Raw genomic sequence first — 27,419 nt, 5'->3', positions numbered from 1 at the left:
CAAGAGTCACCGAATGCGGTCACGAAGCGAGAAACACCGAAAGCAACACGACACCTCGAGAAAGCTACGGAAACCCCCAAAACAGGTCACTGGAGACAGTGGGACAATCTGGCATAACTGTTTACCACCTTTTCTGATGGTGGAAACGCACATACAACGAACAAAAGCGGACAAAAGCGGACTGCTTTGGCTTAACTTTGGTTTACGACTGGAACACAAGCCCGCGAATTCGGAGTGGGATTGTGTCGATTTCCTTATAGTCATGCTGTCCTATCGAGTTGACGCCTTGACGGCTGAATGGTAAACTGTTTGGCAATTCACTGTATATAGTGCACCAAGGTATAACACACTCGACGAGAGAACATGTTCGCAATAAAAATGGAGAGAAATGAGACAAAACTCCATCCTAACGAAGAGAACTGTGCGCTAGGGTTTCCAGGCCACTGGAAATGTATGATTCTTGTATCGGATTCATGTTTTCCCAGTTGAAACAGTCAACTCTTTAAAACCCTTTAGGTACGATTACTTTGTGTGCCAATTCTGCTAACGGTTGCTGAACTTTCTTCGTGGAACTAGAGATTTCTTAGTATCCGACTATGCATGAGATGTATATAAAAATAAAGTTCAGACACCCACAAAAACTATCGCATCGCCTTCCCGAATGTGTATCGTTTTGGAACACTTTCTTGAAAAACTTCAAAATCAACGTTGTGCCTACGAATTGACTTGCGTTCTCTTAGAGTGCCACTAGCAGTTGCAGTGGAGGCTTCCACTTAGCTTCACTAAACAATATGTTTATTTTTCAATTCTAATGCTTTCCCCTTCTCCTATTAAAATGTCCACGATGCGATCGTAGCCGAGTGTTGTGCCATGAGAAGCGAGCAGCTTGGGCATTTCGAGACTCCATCCAATAGTAAGTTTGCATGCAGATAACACACTTTACAGCAAAAGTTCCAAGCATTTTAGTTCGACACTATGGTGCAATGTGGCACAAATGATAAATACACCTTCTGGCAAATGTTTTGTGCCTCAGGAGCGACAGAAAAAATTATAGAATACACTAGTACCTTAGCAGGCAGGCAGGGAGATAATTAAACAATCTGGCCGGTCATGCGGGATGTTAAGTGTGACCTGCTAGAGAAGATCAAAAACGCATTTTGTCTGAAGCACAGATGCGCTGGAATGGCGATTATAATGCAATGGCAATGGGTTATGCGCTGCTGTTGCATAAGATACATGGATGTGCTTGGACAGAACCCGTGGAAAATGTGGAAAACTTTATTAATTTCCAATTCAGCTTCAGAAGCACCGCTTGGTGGTGCTGCAATTGCGAAGCCAATCAAGGTGAAATCCACGATGCTTGTTATAATTCCAATGATATTCATATTCATATTTGAGTTGCGCTTGGCCAAAAATCCCACATTCCTCTGACAGAAACTGAATTTAAAATCGATCCGATCTGACATATCTGATCGTTAAAAAGGATTCAAGATATAAAGAGTGAAGAGAAAGGATTTCAGATAAGAAAATAACAGAGAAAGATTCTAGTCTTTGCCTTTGAAATCGGCTACCTAGCATTACATTGACTGCCCTCTTGAAGTTATCAACCACCCTATGCCAAACAGTTTCCATTAAAAGATTCTCATCGCTATAAAACGAATGTTACAGCAAAGCAAAGGGGAATGTGAGGTCAAGCAATTGAATATTGTACACCAACGATAGGGATCTTTTGAAACATTTTCGCCGTCACTAATAGTACACCATTAAAACAGCAGCTGCGCCACAGCCCATCGGTGTAGAACGGGGGCAGAAGCGATGTGACCTCTTCGCAAACCAAGAACATACTAGAATCTGACAGTAGCAGCAGCTCAATGTCACTTGCCATTGACTACTGCACGAGTGTTTGGTGGAAAAGTATTCCTTTCGACAGACACCGCACCATCTACTAGCCAGCTCGTAGCAACCAACCAACAAAACAGTTGTGAGCTTCGGAACGAAAAGCCATTGCACTGGAACAATAACGGCAAACCAAAGGCAGAAGCAGGCATCGCAAAGTTGCTGCAGAGCAAATTGCAATCTTTCGGGAATCGTCAGAACTCTTGTCGGAGCTGGTTTGCAAGGTGAAACGAACTGTTTTGCCAATTTCCTTGCAGCATTCTGTTTTGCCTCAAAGTTAACGCAAATGCACTCAAGGGAGTGGAAGCATCCTGCTCTTTGATTCAAATTGTCTGAAGCACAGACAGTAGTTTAAGGAATTTTCAAAAATTCTGAAAATCTCAAATCCCCAATGCACGCAACATTAACGTTCGCAAACAAACTCAGGGTAAAAGAACTATTTTCTCAAGTTTCGCAAGTTTTGCTGTGTTGTTCAGAGGTCATTTGTGTTGGTTGATAACATTTTCTTGAAGGAGCTCTTAACGGCAATTGCGGATGATAAAAATCAATGGCAATTCGGTTAGAAAAGTCCAATAGCTTCTTCTTGTTTCTCACTATCCTCGAAGCCTCCACTACGGCTTGATGGTAAAGAATCGTTACATTTCCACCACAAATAAAAGCGCTAATCTGATGCAGTAGAATCCACATCGGTACATCATTAGAACATGCACAACAACATCACACAATAACATCATAAGCTACTGATTGCTTGATGCTCTCCTTTGCCTCTCATAAGGCTGCTGAAACAAGCCTTACATTCAACGGAACAACTCACAAAGAGTCCAAATCTACTACTTGCGTTCCTAAGAAGCAGCCAGATTGCGCGATTATTTCAACTAATTCTTTACCCAAGTGACCACTTTGCTGGGGTCTCAAGGGAACGAGGAACAACAGCACCTTTTGTGCTTGCTGGCGACAAATGGAAACCTCGGTTCACTTAACTATTTACTTATTCTAGTTGCGCAAATTGATCCCCAGGGATTGATGATTGTACTCCGTTTTGAATTTATTCTTGCAATTACGACCGTTTAACCAATCTAGGTTTTCTGCCGTTTAAATTCTCGTCATTTCCTTCCTCAGCTCGAGCGAAAGAGTTACGCTAGTTACCAAGGTTGTTGAGGGATGATTCGTGGAAAGTTTCTTCAGCGTTTTTCTCTCGAACGAAAGAACCATCATCTGAAGAACTTCATTAAAGAGAAAACAAAGTTGACCAGAGTCTGTTTTGCTTTCCATCTTTGGGAAACCAACAACAACCTTCGCACCAATCAGAACAGCACACAGAAAATAGCTGAAAATCTGTATCTTGGGACGGTTTGGTTTTGCAAGAGCTAATATTTGATTTAATAATATAAAACCATCAAAGCGTTTATAAGCTATGCTTCTTGAACATTTTTAAAAGGCTTGTACAACAACTTAGAATATTTGCTGACACAAAACATAATTTCACTTAATCACTTTTCTCAACAAACCTTAACAAGCTAGTAATAAGGCGAGTTATGCAAGGGGAATAATCTCATACTTTTCGTTTCAATTACTCCTGTTCCTGTTCCTCCGTCGCAAAGTCCATGGCACAAGGTCAGACGATCTAGACCGTTCCATAGTTCCGTGCCACAGCGAATAATGGTCCATGACTGGTGCCTGGTCTTGCTGCTGCTCAAGCATAATTTCTTTTTCGCATTCCGCAACATCCTTATTTGAATGAGTTGAGGTCCACCACAATCCTAAGCATTTGGGTCGGATCAAGAGCCTTTCGACAGAGACACACAATGTTGTGGTATAATTTGTCCTTTTTGAGCTCACTGGGAGCTTGGCTTGAACTTAGCTTCAACAGCAAACTCGCGTGAGTGAGCAGTTGGCATTATAACTGAACGGCGCATAACAGCATTTCTCAAGAAGAGCTGTAGTAGTAGAATATTTTCCACCTGCGCCGAATTCGCGTCGCAGAACGAACAGACATCTAAATGATCGAGAGTGAGACTTGTCCTTTTTTGAATTCCCTAAAATATCTTCCTTGAGCGGAGTAAAATCAAAGTAATGTTCGGGTTTCTTGGTATTCCCGGACTAAACTACGACCCAAACGAAGTTCAATTACAAAACCACGCCTCGATGTGCCAACTTCCGTACTTGGCTCTCTTACTGTGACCGATAATAATACGAAATCTCGTTCCTTGAGACGTTCAACATTCGAACTCTTTCCGCTTCTCATTTCATTTTGATTGTAAAAGTTTAAATGTCGTTTATTTATTCCAATGATGAGCAATACTCAATCCGAAGCGACACCAGGCGCATGATGTTTGAACAGATAAACCTTCGATTCATCTACATCATTCCTCGGCACTGAAATACCCCTGACAGACGATTCTGGAAGGCAGCATCCATCGACAAGCTAAACCAATTATGGCAATCTCGGCTGGAAAGAAGCAGACCGTCCTCATCACCCAGCATCGTCATCATCATCATCTTTGTGGAGCGGCTTGCTAAATCAGAGAACAATTACTTCCATAGTTTTTGTTGAAGGAAGAGCGCTGATTGGGTAAAGTCATTGCCACCTTCGCTGGAAGCTCTTATCACCTTGCGGCCTTGAGTTTTCATGGGAAGCTTGACAGCTGGTTTCATTCTCAAACGATGTTGGTGTCGTTAATCAATGCGATAATCAGGTGAACAATCTGTTTAATGAACGGCAGCAAGCCAAACAAAGTAGGCTAAATGCTGTTAATGACTTTCTGGAATAACTACTGAAAACATTAAAGAGAATTTCTTTGTCATATTTTGACAATAATTAGATGATGAGTTTGCATCAAAGATTAATCAAACCAGTTCAACAAATCCTTATTTAAAATACTTTTGAAAAACATCATTCATTTCTGTTCTACTGGATAAATTGAATAGTATCCTTTTTCGGATTCAAATTGCACGCCATAGAATCTCTTTTGGCTAAATGACTAAACACAAATAAACTAACTAACTCTAAATATTCCAAAGGAAGGCTACTTCAGGTACCCATCAGGTGCGCTAGAGAGCAACCACAGTTTCTGTCCTAACGCTTGAACTAACAAACGGTAAACTAACGAATTCGATTTCATGGTTTTAATCATTCCCGAGCAGATCGTAAAAGAAGAGCAGTAATGAATGTCATCGAACCCACCATTACCAGCTGTTGATGAGTCTTTATGCTATCCTTGTCATCTCTTCAGTGTTGGTTTGTAAGATTCTCTCCTACCATCAGCCATTTCATCGCTACACCTGAGAAATGTTGAGAGGAGTCGAATACTGCGCATCATCTTCTGCACCATTTGACGAACATTTTGTGCGCACCGCGAGTTGTGTTCACCGATGTGGTGCTAATGTTCTGGGTATACCAGAACAGAGCATTCTTATAGCACATAAAAGCATGCTTCGCGAGAGGTGCGGACCGCTGAGAGACAAAGTGACATGAGGAAAGGGTGAACCACATTCTTCAGCTTGAGTTGAACAGCAAAGCACGAGGCAGATTGTTGAACCTTTCTAGCGTCATACGGGAGACGACCTATTTTCGGTTGGCACTGACGATACCTCGATGTTCCATTATTGATTGGCAATGAGCGTAGGAGTAACAAGACAAACTCCTTTTCAGTTTCAAATTTGAACGCAAATATCAAAATCAAGGAATAGAGAGTTGTTGATGAAACGAGATGGATATGCTTTCCTAAATTCCACACTGAACCAAAGCGGATTTTTTAATCCAGCATTTTATTTCGCTTCAGGCACCACAATTTGATGTGTCCAGCAAAATAAGAACGGAAAGCTCCTGGGATTAAAGTGCAATTTCCAAGCAAGTAGATCCGAGCGAATGAATAAATTACGTCACAAGCCGTTGCTCAGCCGGATATGGAATGTTATGCTTTGCTAGAAACGCCATTTATAAAACACGCTTTCAATATTAACGACAACGACAACGGTCATACTGTCAAGTGCCACTAACACACAACACGGACACAGCACAAAGACAGAAACACCGAAAAGAAAAACATTTACTGTCGAGCATCTTCTGGTGCTGCGTCTCATCTTCAGCATGGTCACCTGCCTTTCCTTTTGCTCTTTTATTATAGTTTCTGCTGTTGATGAAATTCTTCATCTTCAACAGTCCAATGTGACGTCAAACGCGTGCTACCGTGACACAATGGAGGAAGATCTCAGGCATACAAGGACGTGACACTTTCCACTTGGGCCTAAAGTACAACATTGATCGTCAATTTCATTTCTTACCAACGCAATTCCGCTAGAACCATCATCAAAAGAAACAATAATATTTCTCTTTTCCAGCAGTCCAACACAAATGAAAGAGAATCTACGAAATGCGTCTCTATTGATGTTCAAACATAAATCGAACCGAGCATCAAATAACCGAAAAGACGACTCTCGCTTGATGGATGCGTCATTCGTTTTTTTTTTTTCCTATAACAAGCAACGCTTGAAGTGAACCGTGAATTGAATCGTTGAGCCGGTTCCATTACATCGCTTCACTGTGGGTGGCAGAAAAATGAAGACATCGTTTGCTGATCGCTTCGCTAAATGCAAGAACACCCTTCGGCGCTTTCCGTTCTCACCTTCACAGCTCGTAATCATAAAAATCGACGATAAACGTGGCTCGCAAAACTCACGACATCCGATTGCACTGCGACCCAGTGGAAAGCTTTCGTGCACCGTACATGCTGCATGGAGTTGATGTTCACGGCGCCCTCGGGGAATAATTATGGTGTTGTGATCATGGTGCACTGGGGAGGGTGTGTGCGATGAACATGTCAATGATGACGCCGGCGTAATGATAATGGACAACCTTCGGTGCTGTTGGTGAGATCTAGTTGCTCTTAGCGATGGAGGCGCATGGTATGCCATTTTTTGCAGATTTTTTGGGTTGATTTCGCTCTCTCTCCATCCGATTGATAGGAATAATCGTTTCGTTCAACCTTCATTGGTAATGTTGTTTGTTTGCTCATATCAAACCGCACACCGCTTTGTGTTCGTTTGTATCAGTAGCTCAGTCAAATCTTCACAGGAAATCTCTTCTTGCATCGGTACAAAGTGGTGTAGCATCAAGCGAGCATTATTAATTCAAGAAATATGTTATTTTCCGTCATGCTTTTGCGACGCAACTGCGATCATCAGAAGCAGTAGGATTCGAACAATAATAGGGTTGGGTTCACCAACCTGTGGTTAACCAGATGCGAAAAATCACCAATCAAAAAATATCGTTGAGACTAAGAAAAACTTTCATGTGCTTCATGAGAAATCGAAGTTTATTGATGATGTTTCTACCTCCTTTTGACGATTAATACGAAATAATTCAATTAATTGAGGACCATCGCCGAAGCAAAATAAATCAACCTTTTTCACGCCAAGGATTCTATAAACTCCATTTTCAAAATTGCTTTTATCTTCCTTTTTTCATTTATAATAGAGGTTTTAAACTAAACGATCTATCGTCTCTTATACTTTTACCTACCTGATATTATTCTTTTATACGATGTACGCTACTCTTTCATGGACACCTTGGCGTAGCTTTCAATATTTCTCCTACGACCACCAGATGTCAAAGTGCGTGTCGTTCTGCCTCAGGTGGTAGGTCGCCTCTGGCCCCGGTCCACTGACCGCAACGCAGATTGTCAATTACCGTAGCAGACGTGCTGCTACTCCACCGAAACACGATCCTATCCCACTGACAAGAATTCACTCTTGTCGCAGATTAAGGAAGGTTGGCGTAGCATCGGCGCCTCCATTCCGACGCCTTTTGGAAATGTCAGATACTTCTCTCAGCAAAACACTTTCACATCCAAACATACTCGGTTGCTCCTATCACGGGTATTCCAACACAACAAACCACTTTTAAAATATTTTAAAACCACTTTTGATTTCACGTTGCCTTTAATCTTCCATTATTTTCATCACTTTGCTTTTCCAGTTGGCAGTAAAGGCGGATTAAATTGGATCCAATAGGATTAACGATGGCACCGAAAATGTGACCTCACTGTAAAATATCATATCCCTTTCCTGCAGAGCCAAATGGAGGGCCCCATCTGGTTCCATGCTACAGGAAATACAGACTCACTGACACCATTTCTACGATGTCGCACACACGAATCACTCCACCAGCTGCAAGATAATACAATAAAATGAGAGAAAGAAATAAAAGTGAAACGAGGGTTCCACAAGTGCTGCACAACAGCTTAGACCAAACCGGATGCGGCAATACATGTTGGCTGCAGACACAAACACGTCAACCATGCAAGCATGAGAAGTGAGCAACGATGCTCCGCATTTCCGCTTCCTCACTCTAACACCAGTGCTCTTCCTGTCGCGTAATCACTTGCATCGCCAGAATGCAGCTGGACATTTAGACATTCGTAGAGATATTCTAGTGGTCAGAAGCGGTGACATTGCTGCTAAGGCTCCGGCTGAATGACATCCACATGGCGACAATGCGGTCCAACAACTCCATATTCTATCACGTTTGGTCACGTTGCGGTACTATGAATTTCCAATCGGTGTCATAATCCTACCGTTCAATCTGTATGCACTGCTACTCAGACGCTCCTATCACCATCTATCGAAGCGCAGCAAAGCCGAAGATAAACACAGCAGCAAACTGATTTGAAGCAGATTGATTTGAAGGATTGATAACGACAACCAACGGTTTTCATTTCCAAAACATTATAATCACTTCACACCACCACGAAGCAGCACTCTTTCCTCACATTAATCGTGATAACGCAAACCGAATGCTTAATGATTAATGCTTAAATCACTTCCTCGGCATTTTAAACGGATGGTGGTAAGAACGGAAGGTTGTGGTAAGAAAGGCACCAATTGATTTCAGGTTTGCTCGTTTATTTATTCCCAGACTCAGATCTTATACCTATATCTCCAGAATTGCAACAGAGAAGGTGATAAGACATTACTTCACAAAACGGTTTTCATTCCATTTACCATTCAAATGCACTAACACTCGCACACATACACCTGCTGCTAACAGCAAAAAAGACGACACAGCTGCCTTTCATCCTTGTACTTCCAGATTGTGTTTCTAGCGGCGGAAAGTCTGTACCACTCAAATTCATTTAATTTTTACCTAAATATCACAACCAGCGATGAGGTAATTAGCGCAAATTGCCAACCAGACTGAGCTGACAGAAACACGGGGAACTTTTCTCAAAATCTGATGTTCACACTCCACCTCACCGCACCGCCCCTGTATATCAAGAATTTCGTTTTGATTTTGGTTGTCACGTCACAAGCCGACTGTCAGACACTGAACCATTCTAAATGGATGTCACCGGGGAACTGAGCTCTACGGCGATCCTGTCGACACACCGACATCGCTCCACATGAATCGGAAAACTCACGAAATCGAACATACTCTCGTCGCGCTACAGCTGATTGCAAAAAGAGTACCTCCTAAGAACTCACTCTCATCGCACGTCCTTTGAATAGAATCTCACGGTCCTTCGGAGAGATCCCGAATCGGTTGAACGGAGTGTTTGTTTACGTTTGAGTTTACTTCCGTCATGGATGAATTTTACTCCTGCTCTATTCTCTACATTAAAGAAGGCAAGAGTGAATACAGAGAACTCTCCTATTTTCACACACCAGCAGCAACAAAAAAACGAGGCCTATCGTTCCCAGTATCGTACCAAGATCTTCCAGCTATTTGTTTTTCATTCTGCCGCCTTCTGCTTTCGTCGTCGTCCACAGCGAACCCAAAACTAGTGAAATGGCCGCCCCAAGCTAAGATTTGGAACGTTGGACGAATTCATAGACTACGCAACGCCATCCACTACGCACGTGACACAATTTTCCTATATGTTCGATGCCACCAGGTATGCCTTGCGGTAGATATACTATGCGATGCGTTGTGAGCAGCAGCTCTTATCTGTTTTCCATTACTGACAAATCGGCCTTCGTCACAGCCACGTGGGTGTTTATGTTTATAATCGGGACGCAGTGAGGCATGAAAATCGCCTTTGCATAAAATTATCGCTCCCATGTCGGTGTTAGTTTTGTATCCACCAGCTGGACTCCCATCGAACACTTTCACTATCTTTTCACAACAACATATTTATTTTTATAGTGTTTGCGCTATCCTCACCTCGTGGAGAGCAACGGCTATCATGCTTTCACACGCATCGCGAGTAACGTCATAACATTAGCGATGGTGTCGCGAAAACCAACAATATTATAAGGTTGTGTTACACGCATCATGCGGCGCCATTAATTCACAACACGATGGTCCGCTATCCTTCCTAAGGAACAGTGCACCCTGATTAACGCTCTCGATTGTTGAACCCAGCATAGTATCATCGAGGCCAAGCGTTTCCTAACACCCATACGCTCCGAATCCACTGCTATAAGCTCAACTTTTATGCTCAAGCCAACGTTGGGACTGGAACTTGCTTCAAAACATTCCTTCTCGTACCTTCTGACCTCGTGGTCGTAGAGGGGTGAGAATGGGCGTTTCTTTGGATCTTGTTGTGCCGGAGACCTCCAACTGGACAGCACGAGCTGTTGAAAGTAGTTTTATAGCTAAGCATTTGGCTCGCTCGCTATCGTGGCGGGACCACCTTCAACCTTGCCTTCAACTCCATCATCGCACCCCCCACTCCCCCCCCCCCCCCCATATTCCATAAACTGTCCCACAGCATACAACTCAACCAAAACACGCTGTTGCTGTTGCCACTGTGGACGGTGCATGCTCGCTAGCAACAACCCACATAAAAAAAAGACAATCTCATGAATGGCTCATGGAAACGAAGCGAAAGGATTATGAACGAACGCATATCTCTTCCAACAACTGATTCAGTTTCGAGGATATAAAGGCAAAACTTTTGCTTCATTCAAACATGGCGCTGCGTTTAACTACCAATGCGTATAATGCGGAACAGTTTAATCTATGAGTTAGCGGTGTAGAATAGCGAATACGATCCAAATAATTCGTTTTACTTCTTGGAGGGATGTTTAGCTAAGTGCAAGCAATGTTGTGGTACGTTAGATGTGTATGTTTATCAAATTATATTGAATGTATTAGAATGCACAGGAACGTTATTCAATCAATATTCTAAGCACGGCCCACAATTATTGAGTAAAAACATAGTCATTTCTGGTAAAAATCAAATATCTACTTCTCAACAGAACGGCTTAGTATTAGCGGTTAAATATTTGCTGCTTTCTGAAAGCGAATGTTACAGTTCCACTGGTTATTTAACCACTCAAATTCCCATAATAAATCCCTAAAATTATTCAATTCTGTTGAGATATTGCGATTTTTTTACCCATTAAAAGTAACTTTTTCTATTCTGTTACGTAAAATGTTCTTGTATAGCTGCTTCACCCATCTAATGCATGCCACTTCTGTTGGGATGCTTCTTTTGCGAATTGGTTGCCTTTCAATTGGACATCAGGGGTGGTTTGTTGCTATCCTTATGATCATCATTCCGAACCATTCGATGACAAACCAGCACTACAAAGAAACAAAAAAAGCACAAAGCTTGCCAAAGGCAGCTACGTCCAACGATGACAGCAATCATCGTCAGAATCGTTTGGACGTTTTCCTCCCACCTGACGCCATCGATCCACTCCATATCGATCGGCCAAACTCGTAGAAGGGAGTGTTATTTGTTGCAATCGACCTAGCGACCTATTGGGACCATAAAGTCAGTTGACGTTCGTATCTTTTACCACAATGGCACAACTTCTCCAACTGCCTGCGTTTGATGGCGTCCGCGTTGCGCAAACAGGTAGTTAAAGTATCAACTTCAGGAACAATTGAACCAACAAGGGATAAGGATGCTGGCACACTCCTTTCTAGCTCTCCAGACCCTGCGTCTCAACCACGATAATATAACTGATGGCGAACCATCTTAAGTGGATGGATCAATGTTGTGATTTGATTTTCCATCTACAGTTCCTTGTCAATAGCAGTGAGACCGTCGTCTAGGTCATGACCCCTACAGTGACGGCATAATTATCCATCTACGGCAACGGTGAACACTGGCACGCAATAGAAACTGGGAGCTGATATTAATTGGACAGTAATTAAGCCATTTTGCAGTAGCTTTTCCCCGGGGCCCGTTTGGTTGATTGTGACTATGAATTGGAATCAATTATTCAAACAAACGACTAGCTGCAGCGCTAGCATCTATTTGAAGGTACGATGGTATCCGTGACAATCAGTCGTTTAATGTTTGGCAACGAAGAGCTTAGACTAACGAACAGGTGAAATGTGTTGCTTTAGTAAAATTTAAAATAATACGTTTTTTTCATATTTCATTTTTCCTAACGTCTTAAGAGGAAAACAAATATAACAGGTCCTCAAAATGATCTCTGTTAAAAAAACATCAAGAATGTTATTGAATGCACACTCCGCAGAGCATGCTTTCACTGGATTGGTGATTGCATTCGATTATTGTCTACCGCTCTACGTCTTTCTTATAAAGAGTGTTCAGCTACGTCGCTACTCGTTGAGTGACAATGTGCTGAGTATGTCTAAACATAGACATTCATAAAAACAATCGGAGCGAAACGAAGCAAAGAATAGGGCATTTTCGGCGATGGAGGTCTATGGGATGCCAGCTTGAGGAATCAGAAGCACGATAGATGTACACATACACAGCAGACCACCACAAACCCTTAAGACACTGCTGCAACATCGGCAACAGTGATGATGAGTCACTATCAAGTGGAATCATACGGAGCACTAGTTATGCAAGGACAGCTTTCTGTCTCAAATGACGCAATTACTGGACCGTGTGCAAGTGTCACTAGGTCCTCCACCAGTCTTGCTCCCATAAAACAGCTCACTATACATGGTTGTGGCCGTGAAGCAATTACGTTGCCTCAGAGCCAATCACAGCGAATTGGCGGGAGATTGTTGTTTTATCTCATTTGCTTCCGGTGGCAAGCACCATCCAAAAGTATTCGGTTCGAATTCGGTTCGGTCCTCTCTGTCATTATCGTGTATCCCGAAGAACTGGCAAACTGGCGCCCTCGCGGCGTTGGCAACCAACAAAGCATCTAACCGGAACCGCCCTCGTGGCTTCGGCCAATGTGCCGACATTAATTTCCGTTCGCGCACACATTACCATTCCACAAACACAGCACGATGCCGGTGGATACCAGATTCCTGGAATGAGTGGAGGAGTTAGTCCTTGGCAAACCATCCATCGATGAGGAAGCTTTAGTGCGTGTATGGGAAGAGAGCAGGACCGAAAGGGCGAAAGACTCTGTTTGCCTTCTTGGAGCCAGCATCTCATCTCAACGAGACACCATCTTCCCCAGAGTGGTCCCACTCACTGCCGCGGAAGCCATAATCCATCCAAAATCTTTGATGCGCAGATGATGTCGAATTATTATTAATCGCATCGAATTAGGGTAGACTGAAGCATCGAGTTGGGGTGCAACTGTACATGAAAACGTAAACACACGTGACTCAAGAACGGTAGCTCAATAAGGCATGCTGAGCATAATGCCGACAAATTGAGCAAACAACCGGCGGCTAAGGAGCGGAATACTGATAACGTGCGCTATGGTGGTAATTAGAACAACCATTAGCAACCCAAACAATAGCCTTTGAATATTGGCGCTTCGCACAATCAAGTGAATCCTTTCAGCCAGCCACAATCGCCGAATGGCCCAGCGCAAACTGGAATTAAACAAATCCTCTGTAATGGCAAAGCGCAAACAGCGCGAGGAGCATCGAAACGCTGCGGTTTCTTACATAAAAGGCACAGATTATCCGATTAATTGAATCCTACGATTTAATGTCACATTCCATTTGTTTGCTTTTAATTAAATCGGTTACCACAATCTTCATCGCCGCAACGATATCATTTGACCCGCAATTGTATTGTCTTCCCCCGGGGCAGTGACAGTTATCGTGGCACAGACACTACGCGAGGCAAGCAACCAGAACCAGAATACACAGCAATGAACAAAAGTTGAAAAAATCAGTTACTTACTCATAAACCAACCGAACCAGGGGAATACCGAGAGGGGTGGCAAAGCACAAGCGTTGAAACCGTAATAAACGAGAAGTATCAGCGATTTTTTTCTTCTGCTGCCCCTAACTGGATTATTCTCGAAGATAGCGAATTGTTATTCGTTCTGTTTTGATCATTACTGATATGAATTCATGCTTCATGCTGACTATGCATCAACTCTCCTTTCGCTCGGACATTTGCTTGGTTACGCCGGAATTACGAAATCCTTATCGAATATGATGACCACGAGCATCCATGTGCACGTCTCCATAAGGAGCGAAATGCCGGAAGCTGCTTCGTAAACAAATGCTCCCATAAACAAATGTAACGAAGAGTAAGAACTCAATACGATGAATGTGAGATGCACAACAATAGAAATACAGCCCAAAAATTGACCATTGTTAAACAAACAGTAGGACAACGTTTTCTGTATCATTTTCGGAATTAACATGCCTCCGTTGGAAGATGCGCGACGGTTGCGAAACACAACTCAGCAGCTTGCGGAGAGCAAAACCGATGTTTCTCCGGAAACGCAATGCTGAAGGATGTCCGCCTCTTCCGGCTACACATCTGTCCGAGAACTCTGTAACTAATCTGATACTTGCTCTTATCTGCCATCATCTGCCCGCCATAATACAATCATCTTCAAGAAAATAGAAGCGATCGAGGGAACAACTGACAAAATATATTATGATACCGAAGCATTGGCAGCTTGCATACCACGTGAGTGTACTGATCTTGAGCTTAAAACGAAAACAAATAGTGCATCGGCCTCCAAATGCTACTCACGGTCGATGTCTCGTTTACCATGTTGGCTTTCAGATTGTTTAAAAATCAAAATACAATTTCTGGTTTGTTAAACAAAAAACGCATCAACAGCTTACAGTTCCAATTTAATCCAATCGACATAGGATGAGATGCGAGTGTACAAAACGATGGAACGATCCGAAACAGACGATCGACGACTGACTATTCCAACCAGATATCTTCTATCACGATTCGACCAGAATACTGGCATGCCATCGTCAATTGATACAGTTGATTCGTCCGATTCCTCTACCTTCAAGCACAGCTCGGAAGGTTTCACAGCACGTCTCATGGCTCTCCGGCAGTCGGTGTTGAACTTCACATGAGCATCCTTAGTTTCGTAGGATTCGTCAGCTATAAATGAATACAATTTTCAAGATAATCACATTTGTTATGCCACAATGCGATTGCGATTTACACCATACTAAACTCACCCAAAACGAGCTGCTCCATCATGAATGGTGTGTGCGTTGAGTTTCTCCACAAGCAAGCGCTTGGCATCAGAAACTCTTCCTGTTGGCTTGTGTCCTTTGTCTTGATTAACGCCAAATTGTGCTTCTTCGTCTCGTTATTAAACTCTGGGTGGACTATAACTTCTTCCACAATAAATCGAACCCTTCTAGTTGACTTAAGCAATTCTACATGCGATGGATGCTTCGACGCGTGTAAGCATCTTGCAGCCGTCAATACGGTTCTGCTCGAAATGATCGTTCCAATGCAGCGGCGTTCCTCCCCATCATTTGTCCAAAGGATTGAAACCTTACGAAAGCGGAGACAATTGTTACTAGTAACCGCTAGTGACGAATTAAATAGCATCTCCCAAACAACATTCGAAATTACGCACCACATGCACTAACGAAGCGGTTCTGTCGTCGCCGCTTTCTTCTTCTTCATCGCTATTTGCTTCTTCTATGCGTTTGCAAGATTCCATACCTTCTGCATCACTATTCGTTCCATTTCGAATGTATCGATACGGGCAGCATACCAGAGATCCTGTTTTACAGAACATCACCTCACGGCCATTCATACCGTCATGCGTCACTTTCGGGCAGAACAAATAGTTAACGCAGATTCCTGTTATGCCCTTGGACGTAGTGCAGTTGTCTCCTTCCTTCAGTGCTTCGTGCAGAAATACTACTGGTCGTCTCTTATGCACAATCTCGGTTTTTCTTGGAGGGTAAAGAACTGATTCTAGCCATTGTTTATGATGCGATAGACGGATGGCTAAAGCCGATTCACCGAATCCACAGTCTCTACCGACCAGGTTCAGGGCGTTCACGTACATCAAGCTTCGCCCATAGCGAAATGTCTCTCTCTGCAAAGGCCCTCCAAATGCCTGTTTGCACGTTTTGGGTACTAGAAACGGTTCTGCTCCGAAGCAAACATGTTCCTGTGTCAGTCCATTTGGCAACCGGTCTGCGTACTGCGTGGGTAATAAACAGTTGGTTTCGTTCTGCTCATTGACTATACCCAGGACATCAACTGTATTTTGCATAGCTGTTGGAAAAGACTCGAGCTGTTAATGATCCGGCGTCTTCGACTCGATTTCTAAATGATACTCACAGATACGGTTGAACTCGGGCGCTGCTTCGATGTATATTCTATTTAGTTCCAGAAGACCTCTTGCTGAGACCTCGATTTCTGGCTCAAGGAAGCTCTCTTTGGTCCAGACACACGCTGGTGTAAAATCGGCATTGAATTCGAAGGGTTCGTTCACCTTCAGCACTCCGATATCATTCCTAAACGAGCCCTCTACATACGCGGGATGCTTATGACTATTGGTGATGATGTTGGTTTTGTTCCCTGCAGACGTTACGTACGTTGGTTCTGATCTGGAAATGTCAAACAATCGTTATTCGTATTTATCACACTAATTCCAACTGGTCCACTATTCCAACTGACCCATTGACCTCAGTACAGCGAGCAAGTGTAAGTACCGTACTCTCATCAATGATGACACCATAGCATTCGCTTGAGCTATTCGTCGGCTGACTATTCCAATGAATCCCGACTAACTGCTGCGATGAACCCCTATACAAATGCGCTTTACTCAGGTCAAGCTTCTCCTGCATATTATCCTTCGACAGCACTACTCTTGGTTCGTATTCTCGTAGATCCACATACTTCCGCGCACATGACTCAGGCTCCTGCATATAATCTGAAATTCCACGTTTACACAAAATATTATCAATTATCAAATAGATAATTGAAACTCTCCGATGCTGCTATTGTTCCTTATGTTACCTGTATCATTTTCACCACTTGCTTTCAGCACGGCTTGTATCCATGAAATATACGGGGCAACTCGAGTGTAAATACCGGGGACAGTTTGACCACACGGCCTCCCGAAAGATGTCACAGCTACGACAAAAGGGGTAAGGCGGGCATTGTGAAGTAGCTTCACCTGCAAAGGACCTCCAGAATCACCCTGGATTCCAAAAAAGAATCATATTCATTCAGACACAGAAATCAGTCACACCACATAGTACAATTACCCGACAGGTATCCATTAAAGGATGTGTCGCACACATTTGGTGGTTATTTAATCCATTGGGTAATCGATGATTAGAATCAAAGAAAGTGCTGCAGCGGTTTCTTGCAAGTGGGCTTAAAAGCACCTTCAACAGCGTTGGTGTATTCCCCTGGACTGTAAATCGGAAAGGAATTAGTTACAGAGAGATAGATCAGCAAGCAGCTCGTTTGGTGCTTTACAAAACCCTATTTCTCCCCAACCAGCTGCCTCTAATGTTTTGAAACGGATTTCCTCATCGTTCCACAGGCACGCCGGAGCCACCGTGTCATGTAATCTGTTGGAATGATCAACCTGTATATGACTAATCAAGTTATATGGAGCGCTTATCAGGCTACTTACTTAACTTTGTGTTCTAGTCGCAGCAGAGCAATGTCATTATACTCATAGAGGAAACTATGATTCGGATGAGCCAGGAATTCCACTATTCTTATCTGTTCAGCGTACTGGTCATCTGTGTTATTATGCAGATTTATATCCCCTAGCCTAACCCAGTCTGGCACATTTCTGTGGCATAAATGGAAAATTTCTCCACATCCTATATCTTACGTAAAGAATTCTATTACTTACCTTTGAGCACAGTGGGCTGCTGTTAGGACGAATTGCTCCGAGATTAGCGATCCTCCACAATCCCATAAGATGGTTGTGTCCGGTTGAGTCCATCCGATGGCTGCCATGTGTGCAAACTCTCGCAGGTAAGCGGGAATGCCGAACGTAGGCTTGTTAATTGAATCTTTTCCAAACTCGTAGTATCGAAAGTGGCAGTCTACCAAAGAGATGATTACGATTTGTTATGGGAAGTCAGCGGAATGTGACGCAATGGAGGTTTTACCGTCGAGAGACTTGGGTTCATTTGGCACAACCACATACTCCCCATTAGGGGAATCATCGAACGTCGGGATCAATCTTTGGTCTTCAACTGCATGAAGAAAAACTACAGTGAGTGTACAATTAGCAAACAGTGTGTAAAGTAAATCGAAGAATGTACTTACCTACTGATAGAGCCAGAGCTAGTAAAATGATTACAGCAGCACTTCGGAACGATGTCATCGCTCTCTCGACTCTAGAATCACTCTGAGTTAAGTCTAGGACACTACCAAAGATGATGGATCGATGAATATTTCTTTTTGCGACACTACACTTACACAATCGAATCGTATCTGAATGTTTACATAAACTTTATGAATGCAAGGTCTTTTCGCTGTGCTCCTTCCATACTGTGTGATTATACGATTGTCGTTGTTCGTAAATCTTGTAATGTACGGTAATTCAATGCTCCTTCATGATGAACATCAGCCGGCCAATCATCTGCCCGCCAGTACATCTACTGCACGTGTGTAGGTGTTGTCTCATTTATGCGGGTTTTACCGGTTGAAAATGGCTTTATTTTGACACTGGTGAAGGTTTACAGTAATATTTGTCCACAGGATTGATTCATGCGAACAACGTTCTACATTCACAGTTAATCTATGGTTTTGGGACACCTGAAAACGATTGTCGCCCATTGACCAGTCAGTTTGCCCATTGACCTACATATCTATTATCGCTCTTTCGTTACTGACCCTGCTGACAGCGCTGCTATTATCACCAGAACTGTTTCATCTTATGATCGCGTTGCTATACTAACACTAATAAATTCCTTTATGTGCTCGCGCCTCACGGAGTGGCCAGCATTGATTAACGAGAGCGTCACGAGCGATAATTGATTGGTTAAGATGGTTTGAACTTGACATTATGCCGCTCAGTGCGCCTCACAGGGAACACTGCGAGATAACGGCTTTGATGGCTTCCGCTCCCCGTAACCATGTGACGCTGACGTCCCATTACCGACGGAAGTGTATTGACCATCAGGGTGCATGCTGGACGGCGATATGGCGTAACGATGCGTTCAATTTCGCGTATCACGAGTGTCTTGATATGATTCAGTGATGATGAGTAGTTGAGACATTGCATTCAGTTTCACGCAATGTCTTTTACAAATACAATTATGTTTGAATAACTTTTAATGGATTTGCTTTTAAAACATGATTTCGTCCATTTAGCCTAATATTTTCTGCAAAAGCCGAATTGCTCTGCTCATGAATTGTGCATCAAACAAATTCAATGAATAGCGTCGGTAAAGTAAAAATCACTCTAGCTTTTCAGGTATTGAATTAGCTTCTTGATTTACAAATAACCTTTGACAGCTGTTACAAGACTTCTCTGTGCAAAAGAGTGTTGATAAAACTTATTGCTGGCAGTCTATTGGCCTGGGCTTCTTGTCTAAAAGTAGTGGATGCTATAAAACAGATAATATAGAACGACCGTTTCTCAATCAAATCGTCTTCGTTGAACAATTAATAAAAATAACGGAACTCAGCTGTTTTCAACACAACGAAAAAGCTGATATGATTTTAAAGGGAAACCGAAAGAAATGTTGCCCAACAATTAGCTCACTGAAGTGAAATACCGACGATACCATCGCCACTGGCTTACTCGGTAGAATTGGCAGGAAAATTCCGTGTAATAGCTCTTTCGTTTCAAACCAACCGGAAGTGTTCTACAACATGGCTGCTGCTGCAGTTGTTACAGCTCTTCTGTAGACTGTTACCACGAGTAGCACGATGAAGGTGCAGACGATGAAATGTAAAACGGTCACAGTTGACATACAAACCGGAGATGAAGTAACCAGATAGCGTTGCTCTACATCATTCCACCAAACTACCCTTTTCAACCATGTTCCGTACATTCCGGTTGTGGTCTGTTGACGGAAGCATCGGATGGAGCCCTGACGAAGATACATTTTGTCCGGCAATCGACAAGCGCTGCGGACTCTTTCGAGCCGTAGGCCTGAGAGCAAATAGCGTTGGCAGACAGACCGGTAAGTGAGATGACATTACGCTTCCAAAGCGATCATTGCTGTAACCATTATACTTAATGAGCATCAAACGAATGCTTTGTGCCTTTATCGTGTTTTCGTCATGATTTCCGCATCTGCTTGAGCCATGGCCACTCCGACTAGGCCACCTCATTGAGATCGTTGAAATTCGCCAAGTGCTCCAATTAATTTATTGCTCATTTAATCCATTCCTCCGTTACGTTCCGCATGGTTGTTCCATCCTGCGTCAGGCTATAAAATAGCGACTTGAGAAATGAGCAGCAGCTAGTTTAGGTAAACAGATGTTCAAGTTATTTACCAAAGCGTGGTTAAACAAAAGAAAATGATTGAAAATTGAATGAAGCAGTTATAATGGTTTACAGCATATAATTTCATACATAATCAGGTAAAAACTTTGTTAACTTGACTTTGATTTCCTAAATCGATAAAACCAATATTGGTGACTACTTTCCGAAATTTTTGTAGTTCAAACACACTTTTTTGCGCCATTTGCATATACGAAACTTCTAGTTGGGCTTTGACCAGCAAACGATTTCGTCATTTATAGCTTCGAATTAAGTTAAAAACATTGAACATCGACGATCATGCGGTGTCACCATGGCAACACGCGAGGCTCCCAAAAGGAAATGAAAGCTCTCCATCAACCATCGTCCCGGCAACGCGGCAAGCAATGACGTTTGTTGGCCGTCGCAAGAACCAACAATATATCTAGGAAGTGCAACCCCAGAAAGGAGTGGAAATGACTTTGTAAAAACAATTCAACCTATTGATCAAGGGAAGGGAGTAAGGGAGTGGCAGGGTAGCGATGATAAATAGGATCGTGAGTTCTGGTCTTGATTCAAGCTAACCAAAGATTTGTTCGAGCAGTTCTATTGGTGGAGAATGAAGTCACTTCCATTCCGTTAGTCATGGTTCAGTCGAATGAAGAGAACTAAATATTTATGGGATGGGAAGGTTCTTAGACAAACATTTTACTAAAACGAAAATAAAATCAACTACAGAATTAACTACAGAAGAATTGAAGCTTTCCATGTTTCCGTTCCAGGGACAGTAGGAATGATTGGGACTGAAAACAATGCAAATGATTGATGGATACAATTCAACTTCAATTCGTTCGAAAACCTTTCACCGAATGCTATCCTTTTCTGTTACACAAAAATCGGGTGTTGTTGCCAAGCTAGAGACTCAAGTATTTAAACACCGCTCGGAGTATTATGCATGGATAGATGGTAAGAGTTATGTTTTCTTATGTTTCATTTATATGAAAATTCGTAATAATGTCTTAAATAATGCATTCCCCTCGTTCCAAAGTTTACTTTATTGGACAAAGAAGAATCTAGGGCAACCCTTTCGAACTGTACGTGAAGCAAGAAGATTTTTTATCGTTCTACCAATAGTCGATTGACACCAGCGAGAGTGACATTTTATTTAATAGTTGCAGATTTTTGTAGTTCAAATGGAACCGCTATCGCGCGTCTGGCTTTTGATGAAAAATATAGTGTGTACATTTGCATCCACACCAGTAGATTATCTGACCAAATGTATGGAAAGCACTGACATGACACCCAATATTTTTAAATACATTTTAAATATTCTAGTTATCAATTAGAAACACATAAACATACGGCTCGTCCGTCCTTATGTATGTTATAAAAAAATTAGAAACATAACATAAGAACCATAAGAAAACATAAGAAGATTGTTTGTGCCTCGCACAGTTTTCATCACCCAGAAAAGCCTCTAGTAATATCAAATTTAAGTTCCGTGTTCAGAGATACCCAGCCCCAGAAATCCTACTAAGCCTAAACACTGTTCATATTCGATATTTACGCGGAAGGGACGTTAAGGTAATGCCGTAAAAATCGTTGAATCTCTTTTAGAACCAAACCCACTCATAAATTGGCTCCAAATTCTAGAATGCAGATAAACTAAACATTAAATCTCTTGACAAGGGTTCCCAACGCTGAATGCGGACGCTGCACCATTGCCCCATTGTATCGATAGATGGACCCGGACACAATTTTAATATTTGATGCAAAAGCCCATAATCTTATGCTAAAATATGAATTTATTGAAAACAAGATTGTCGCCTTAGTATTGGCAGGTAGTCCAAGATTACTAAGGTTAGAGAATTTTTATGTTAAAATACGGGCAATTTTTTGAAACTGCGTTTCAACACTTGTGCACATCGAATACGTTGACCAGTTTTTTTTCTTCTTTCAATCCATGCAGTGATCTTTATGCTACACTCACCACTTCGGGGATTCTTTCCCGGGGTCCTTCGTGTTGCCGATGCTCGTTAAAGTCATGGTGTAGAGAAATCCCTCGAAACCAATGGAATTGGGAGTAGAAAAGATTCCCCTACACACGTTCGAATTGAATGGAATGACTTTTTAAGGATAATTGATTAACTTTAATTGATTAACGACTCTTACAAGCACGTGATCGCTGGCATTGTTGGTGTTTGACCGCACCACTCCGCTGTCTGGCTAATCAAACTCCAAGTTTTGTGCCTAGAAGTGATTGAAGTAACCATACGAAAAACTCTATTCCGAAATCGTGTGTGGGTGTTCGTGATGTTCTTATCATGATTTTCCCGCAAACTCCTACGCAACGACTGATGCACAAGCGTCAGTGAATTCGAGCCAAATTCGTGCCGTGAATAATGTCGGATGAGCTCTCGAAGAGCAGAAAGATAGTTTTTACTCAGTTGGGCGTAAATCCTGGCTTCTATTAGTCCGTAAATAAACATGCTAGGGTGCTACATTAACAAGATTGTTCGGGAAAAGGAACCGGCCATCGCACAGCAGCCATCAGACCGTGTTGATGGTTACAGTTTCCCTTGGTGGTGGTGGTGGTGAGATTAGACATCCCAAGCCTGAGCAAGGGTGCTCAGGGATCTGGATAGAAAAACAACGCCTGAAAGCTTTTTAACACTGGGTTCTCTATTCCAGCCCAACATGCTACTACAAATTAACAATTAGCTTACAGCACAGCAGCTAATAAAAGTAAAATCCAAAAGGTTTTGAGCTCTTCGTGAAGCCCTATTTTGCCATTCAAGGGTGTAAGCAAATAAGCATAAGTATTTAAAAGCATAACAAACAAAGCAAAACAAAAGAAACGACAATCAATGGTGAGGAGTTTGTTTTCTCTTTCTGCTCAAATGATCTGGGTAGGCATGCCATTAGAATAATTTTTAGTTCCTTTCGGAGGAGAAATGCGACCAATGTGCTTCGCTATGGTTATCTGTTACATTTTTGTAATGGACGATTACGGACAAGATCAGTAATTAATTTCAGAAAAAAAGAATTTATTATGATTTTTAAACAATTCATTTCCTATTGTTCTTAAACATTTAAACTGGGGAGTAGTTAGTTGTTATTACATAGCCCGTTGCATTTGTTTTGTATAGTTCAGTTGTCAACCCCTAGAACCCCCAACTCCTAGTTGTTCGCCCTAGAATTACGGTTCATATGCTTGCCAGCTGCTATATGATATAATTATACGACAGATATAACGAAACTTTAAATTGTCTATCAAATCTAAACAGTTATCAACAAACAGTCTTCTTGGAGGACGTTTCAATCCTGCTTCGTGTAACTGCACATAGAGGAGTAGTTGCAGCTTAGTTGCATCGTAACGCTACGGTAAAGAATTGCTCAAAATGCACCTTTCAATGTTTGTGCTACCATCCGACAGGGTTAGTTTTGCTGCTCACTTCATTTTCTCCAGGGGGCATCAGTTGTTCGTTCCCTTACGAACGGAGCATGATGCAGCGACAGACAACTTCCAGCTGCAGTACAGCAACATGAAACTGGGTTACCACGTCTATTGGATGATGCTGGCACCCCCGAAGGGAAAGAGATAATTAAAACTGAATTCCGAAGGGTTAGTTTATTCTCGCTTTGGGTAGGTAAAGGTAAATGGTCTCAACGAAATGCCTGTCACTTCCAAGCAAACCAAGTGTTGAGTAGTTGGAACTGGGAACGGAAGCAACTCAAATAAGCTAGGTAAGGGCTGAAAATAGGGTAGGGCTTCAAAAGGTTTTATCCGACGATAAACGACGATTGAGTCATCACCCCTTGGCACGTCGCACGGTCGCACTCAAAGTTGTTGAGATTTCTTGAGAAAATCGCAATCGATTCGAGCGAAAGTTTTCAGAGTTCCGTGTCTCTTCTATGCTCAAATTTGCCTATATCCGGTCTCCGTTGCCGTTTTTTACCATTTTCTACATTCCAAAACTCAGCAGCAGCAGTCGTATCAAGGTAAATCGAACTCACTCGGCGATTAAATATCAATCCCAGTGCGGCCTCATATTTCCCTTTCATGGCGGTTTTGCAAGGAACCGGCAATGGAAAGCTCGTGCAATTCGAGGCCTTTGATTAGAGATTGTACGATAACTCTTCACACAAACAGTAATCCCAATGTGCTCAGAAGATGTTGGTGTGACTGCAAGGTCCGCAATCAAATCACAATTGACGCCTCTGGCATCAACAACCAGAGCAGGAGCTCTGCAATTATACAAAAATAAAAAAAAAATGTTAGTAAATGCGCTGTTTATTTCTAAAACCGCCTTAAGAGCACAAGGAATGTAGCAGAATGTTTGTGAAGGGGCGGAATTGCGTTGAATGATTTTTTTGGTATGAACGACGCTCTTCAAATCCTTTCTATTGCAAATGATGAATTTGTTTTGTCCGAAACCGTAGCGAATTGAACACACTGTTGCTTGGTTGCTCTTCCTGTTTTCAACAATGTCGTCCGAAGAGGACACTGTGCTTGTATGTGTGGAAATCGTATGAACGATTTTATTCCGGCGAAAAAAGTGCTAAAAAGTTGAAATTAATTGGGTTTTTGAACGACTCGAATGGGAAAACCAGTGCCATCGCACCATGTGCTACCCAAGGAATCTCCTTGCCATGCCTTTGCCTTACTTTCGGACCACTCGATAGTCCGCGGTGGTTTTGGTTTAATTAAGATGAAACGATCGCTTCTATGGCTTTCGAACTGGCAATCGAACAAACTGATTCGCCATACAATAACTTTTCATACAAATCAAATACCTCAAAGTGATTCAGAGGTTCGTTGTTACTGATGCTGTTTGTTTGGTTAAATTAATAGCCTTGCATGTGGAGCAGAATAACTTGTTGATGTATGGTAGTTACTAGTTGTGTTGTCAACACAGGAAGTACGGTGTGATTGTGACGATGATTGAATTTACTTTCTCGACCATTCCTAAACTGCACAGCAGACGAGCCCTCAATTGAAGTCTTCTAATTGGCTCCTTCTAATCCCCACAGGTTAGTAATTAGCTACCTCTCATAGAAACAAAATCCGTTTGTTGAAGAGCTGAGAAGGGAATCGCATTTCGATTTAGTTTGCCGGTGTGAAATTCAAACATGTTCCGTAATGACTTAAGCTTAACTTGTTTAACAGACGTTTTATTCTATAGACATTACAATCATTTCAATTCAATCCTTCACAAGTGCAGCGTGAACATCGCAATCCTTCCGTTTACTTCTGGTGAATTTAATTATCTACTTTACAACCTACATGTCAGTTGCAGTCTGTTCGAAGAAACTTGTGAGGAGCATGGTTCTAAAATTGTTCACCGACAGACACGTATGGCTAATTTGCCAACAGCATTAACATAAGTCCAACCCAACCCTGAAACTCAATTTGCATATGACAACCATGTAACATAACACGGTCACGAACACTCGCCTCAACCGGACACTTGTGGTCCACACACATTGTTCGTGTACAAGCGACAAATGGCGTAGAAGGGTACGGGATGGACAAGATTGAAATAATAATTAGAAATCCACCCCAACACGAACTTCACCTCCACTTCCACCATCACCATGCGGTCAGTGCGTCGGTGAACAATGCTCATTGCCATCGTTGGGTGAAAATTAAATATTTTCATAAAGACCACGATGACCACGCTTGTGGATGAAAGGGCAGTGAAAAAGGATACTGTCAACACAGAGCGAGTCACAACCAAAAAGCTCCCATTCTGGATCCCGCTCGTCACGGAGAGAGACGCTTCGGGGCAGGATCGTCCTTCGGGCACTGGAAAAGCATTGGGAGTGACGTGCAATGGACAGAACTTTTCGGGAAATATAATAAACAAAACAATTAACATCAGCAATCATCTCGCCGACCTCTATTGCTCTGCACATGCCAATGTATGAAAGCGCGATGATGCCCACCAAGCATTCACATCTGAATCCGTTGACATCATCGTTCAAGGGTACTTCGTGTCTCCCGGGATGTACCACATGATATCGAATGAGAGAGCCTCACTCATGATGGATGTCGTGATCACATGTAAGCCGCTTCCGTCCGTCCCGGGCTAGTAATTCATAAAACGACGCTGAAACGTCCAGCATTGCCACCGCGACAGATCGTAATTTCATTCCAACTCAAAACCAGCAATCCCGAAACAGAGAGGATACAGCTAACCTGTCTGAAACGCTCACTTCTAACTTCGAAACCGGAAACTAAAGCATCACTGTCGTCCATTATGTTGTCAGTTGGTTAGTTTACGGTGGGTACAAAATATTGTACAGAAATGTGAGATGGATTCAGGGAGGAAACATTTCAAACAACAAAAGCACCCACAATTCCCGAAACCGTCTACCGTGTATCGGATGTTCCAGTCATCATGATAGCATGGACAGTTAGCGTTCCAGAGTAGATTTAGAGAATAAAAAGAAGGAGAGCAGAAATTAAAATGGAACGGAAACATTGTACTTAGTGTCGTTTGCATACACCATTCGTTTCCTTACCTTCGTTCGGATACGCTCCCGGTGTGGGCGCCAGGTGCAAGGACTGTGTCTTCACTTAGAATAGATGCTAATTTTATTTCCTGTTATTACTATAGAAGGCTTACAGTTTCAACGAGTAATAAAATAAATACAAGCATGATCTAATTAAATGAAAGCAGCAATATACAAAGGTGTTTCTCCCACCCTGAGTATCATCACGAGTTGCAGTAACGTCGCTTGTAAATATTCTTATAGTACGTTGCACAATGTTTTCACTCATTTCCTTCAGTAGAGTGCATCAGTGAAGTGCCCTAATCTATTTTGATATTTGATGAAACTCTGGGAACTTGGATTTGCGCAAAGAGAACAAAAACAGGTCGTTAGTTGAAGTAAAAAAACAGGAAGCTCTAACCTCCTGATTTTATAATCCATCGACGATGAAAACGATCGAAAAATGGATCCTTCGAATCCTAATCGCATTACAGTAAGAT

General features: G+C 42.4%; 2 protein-coding genes across 3 annotated transcripts in view; both read right to left on the bottom strand.

Annotated features, from left to right (window-relative positions):
* The window catches only part of LOC126571964 (zwei Ig domain protein zig-8-like), a 34,461-nt gene extending 26,664 nt beyond the window's left edge, over positions 1 to 7,797 (bottom strand). The window contains exon 1 of the mRNA XM_050230897.1: positions 7,418 to 7,797. The gene's annotated coding sequence lies outside the window, so the exon portion shown is untranslated. The remainder of the gene's footprint in view (positions 1 to 7,417) is intronic.
* A 6,588-nt stretch (positions 7,798 to 14,385) lies between these two features.
* On the bottom strand, positions 14,386 to 18,662 carry LOC126571960 (uncharacterized). 2 transcript variants are annotated; one of them, XM_050230887.1, is made up of 12 exons: positions 18,273 to 18,662; positions 18,113 to 18,214; positions 17,851 to 18,046; positions 17,623 to 17,787; positions 17,463 to 17,557; positions 17,246 to 17,397; positions 16,995 to 17,178; positions 16,653 to 16,908; positions 16,314 to 16,582; positions 15,595 to 16,247; positions 15,185 to 15,509; positions 14,386 to 15,104 (listed from the first exon to the last, which is right to left on the bottom strand). In XM_050230887.1, the coding sequence occupies exons 1-12, from the start codon at positions 18,328 to 18,330 to the stop codon at positions 14,824 to 14,826; spliced, it is 2,736 nt and encodes a 911-aa protein (XP_050086844.1). In that variant the 5' UTR covers positions 18,331 to 18,662; the 3' UTR covers positions 14,386 to 14,823. The 2 variants fall into 2 exon arrangements, with proteins under 2 accessions (XP_050086844.1, XP_050086845.1); XM_050230888.1 differs by having other exon boundaries at positions 18,113 to 18,199; positions 18,273 to 18,364.
* Positions 18,663 to 27,419: the final 8,757 nt, after the last annotated feature.

Source organism: Anopheles aquasalis, chromosome 2, assembly GCF_943734665.1.
Source record: "Anopheles aquasalis chromosome 2, idAnoAquaMG_Q_19, whole genome shotgun sequence".
NCBI lineage: Eukaryota > Metazoa > Arthropoda > Insecta > Diptera > Culicidae > Anopheles > Anopheles aquasalis.
This window is presented reverse-complemented; position numbering and strand designations above follow the sequence as displayed.

What these genes read in the sequence shown, in the direction of transcription:
- LOC126571960 (XM_050230887.1), bottom strand. Translation starts at nt 18,330, where the DNA reads ATGACATCGTTCCGAAGTGCTGCTGTAATCATTTTACTAGCTCTGGCT. An exon ending in AGCTCTGGCTCTATCAGTAG is followed by an intron (nt 18,215 to 18,272) that starts GTAAGTACATTC and finishes CACTCACTGTAG; the next exon opens with TTTTTCTTCATGCAGTTGAA. An exon ending in AAGTGGTGAAAATGATACAG is followed by an intron (nt 16,909 to 16,994) that starts GTAACATAAGGA and finishes GTGGAATTTCAG; the next exon opens with ATTATATGCAGGAGCCTGAG.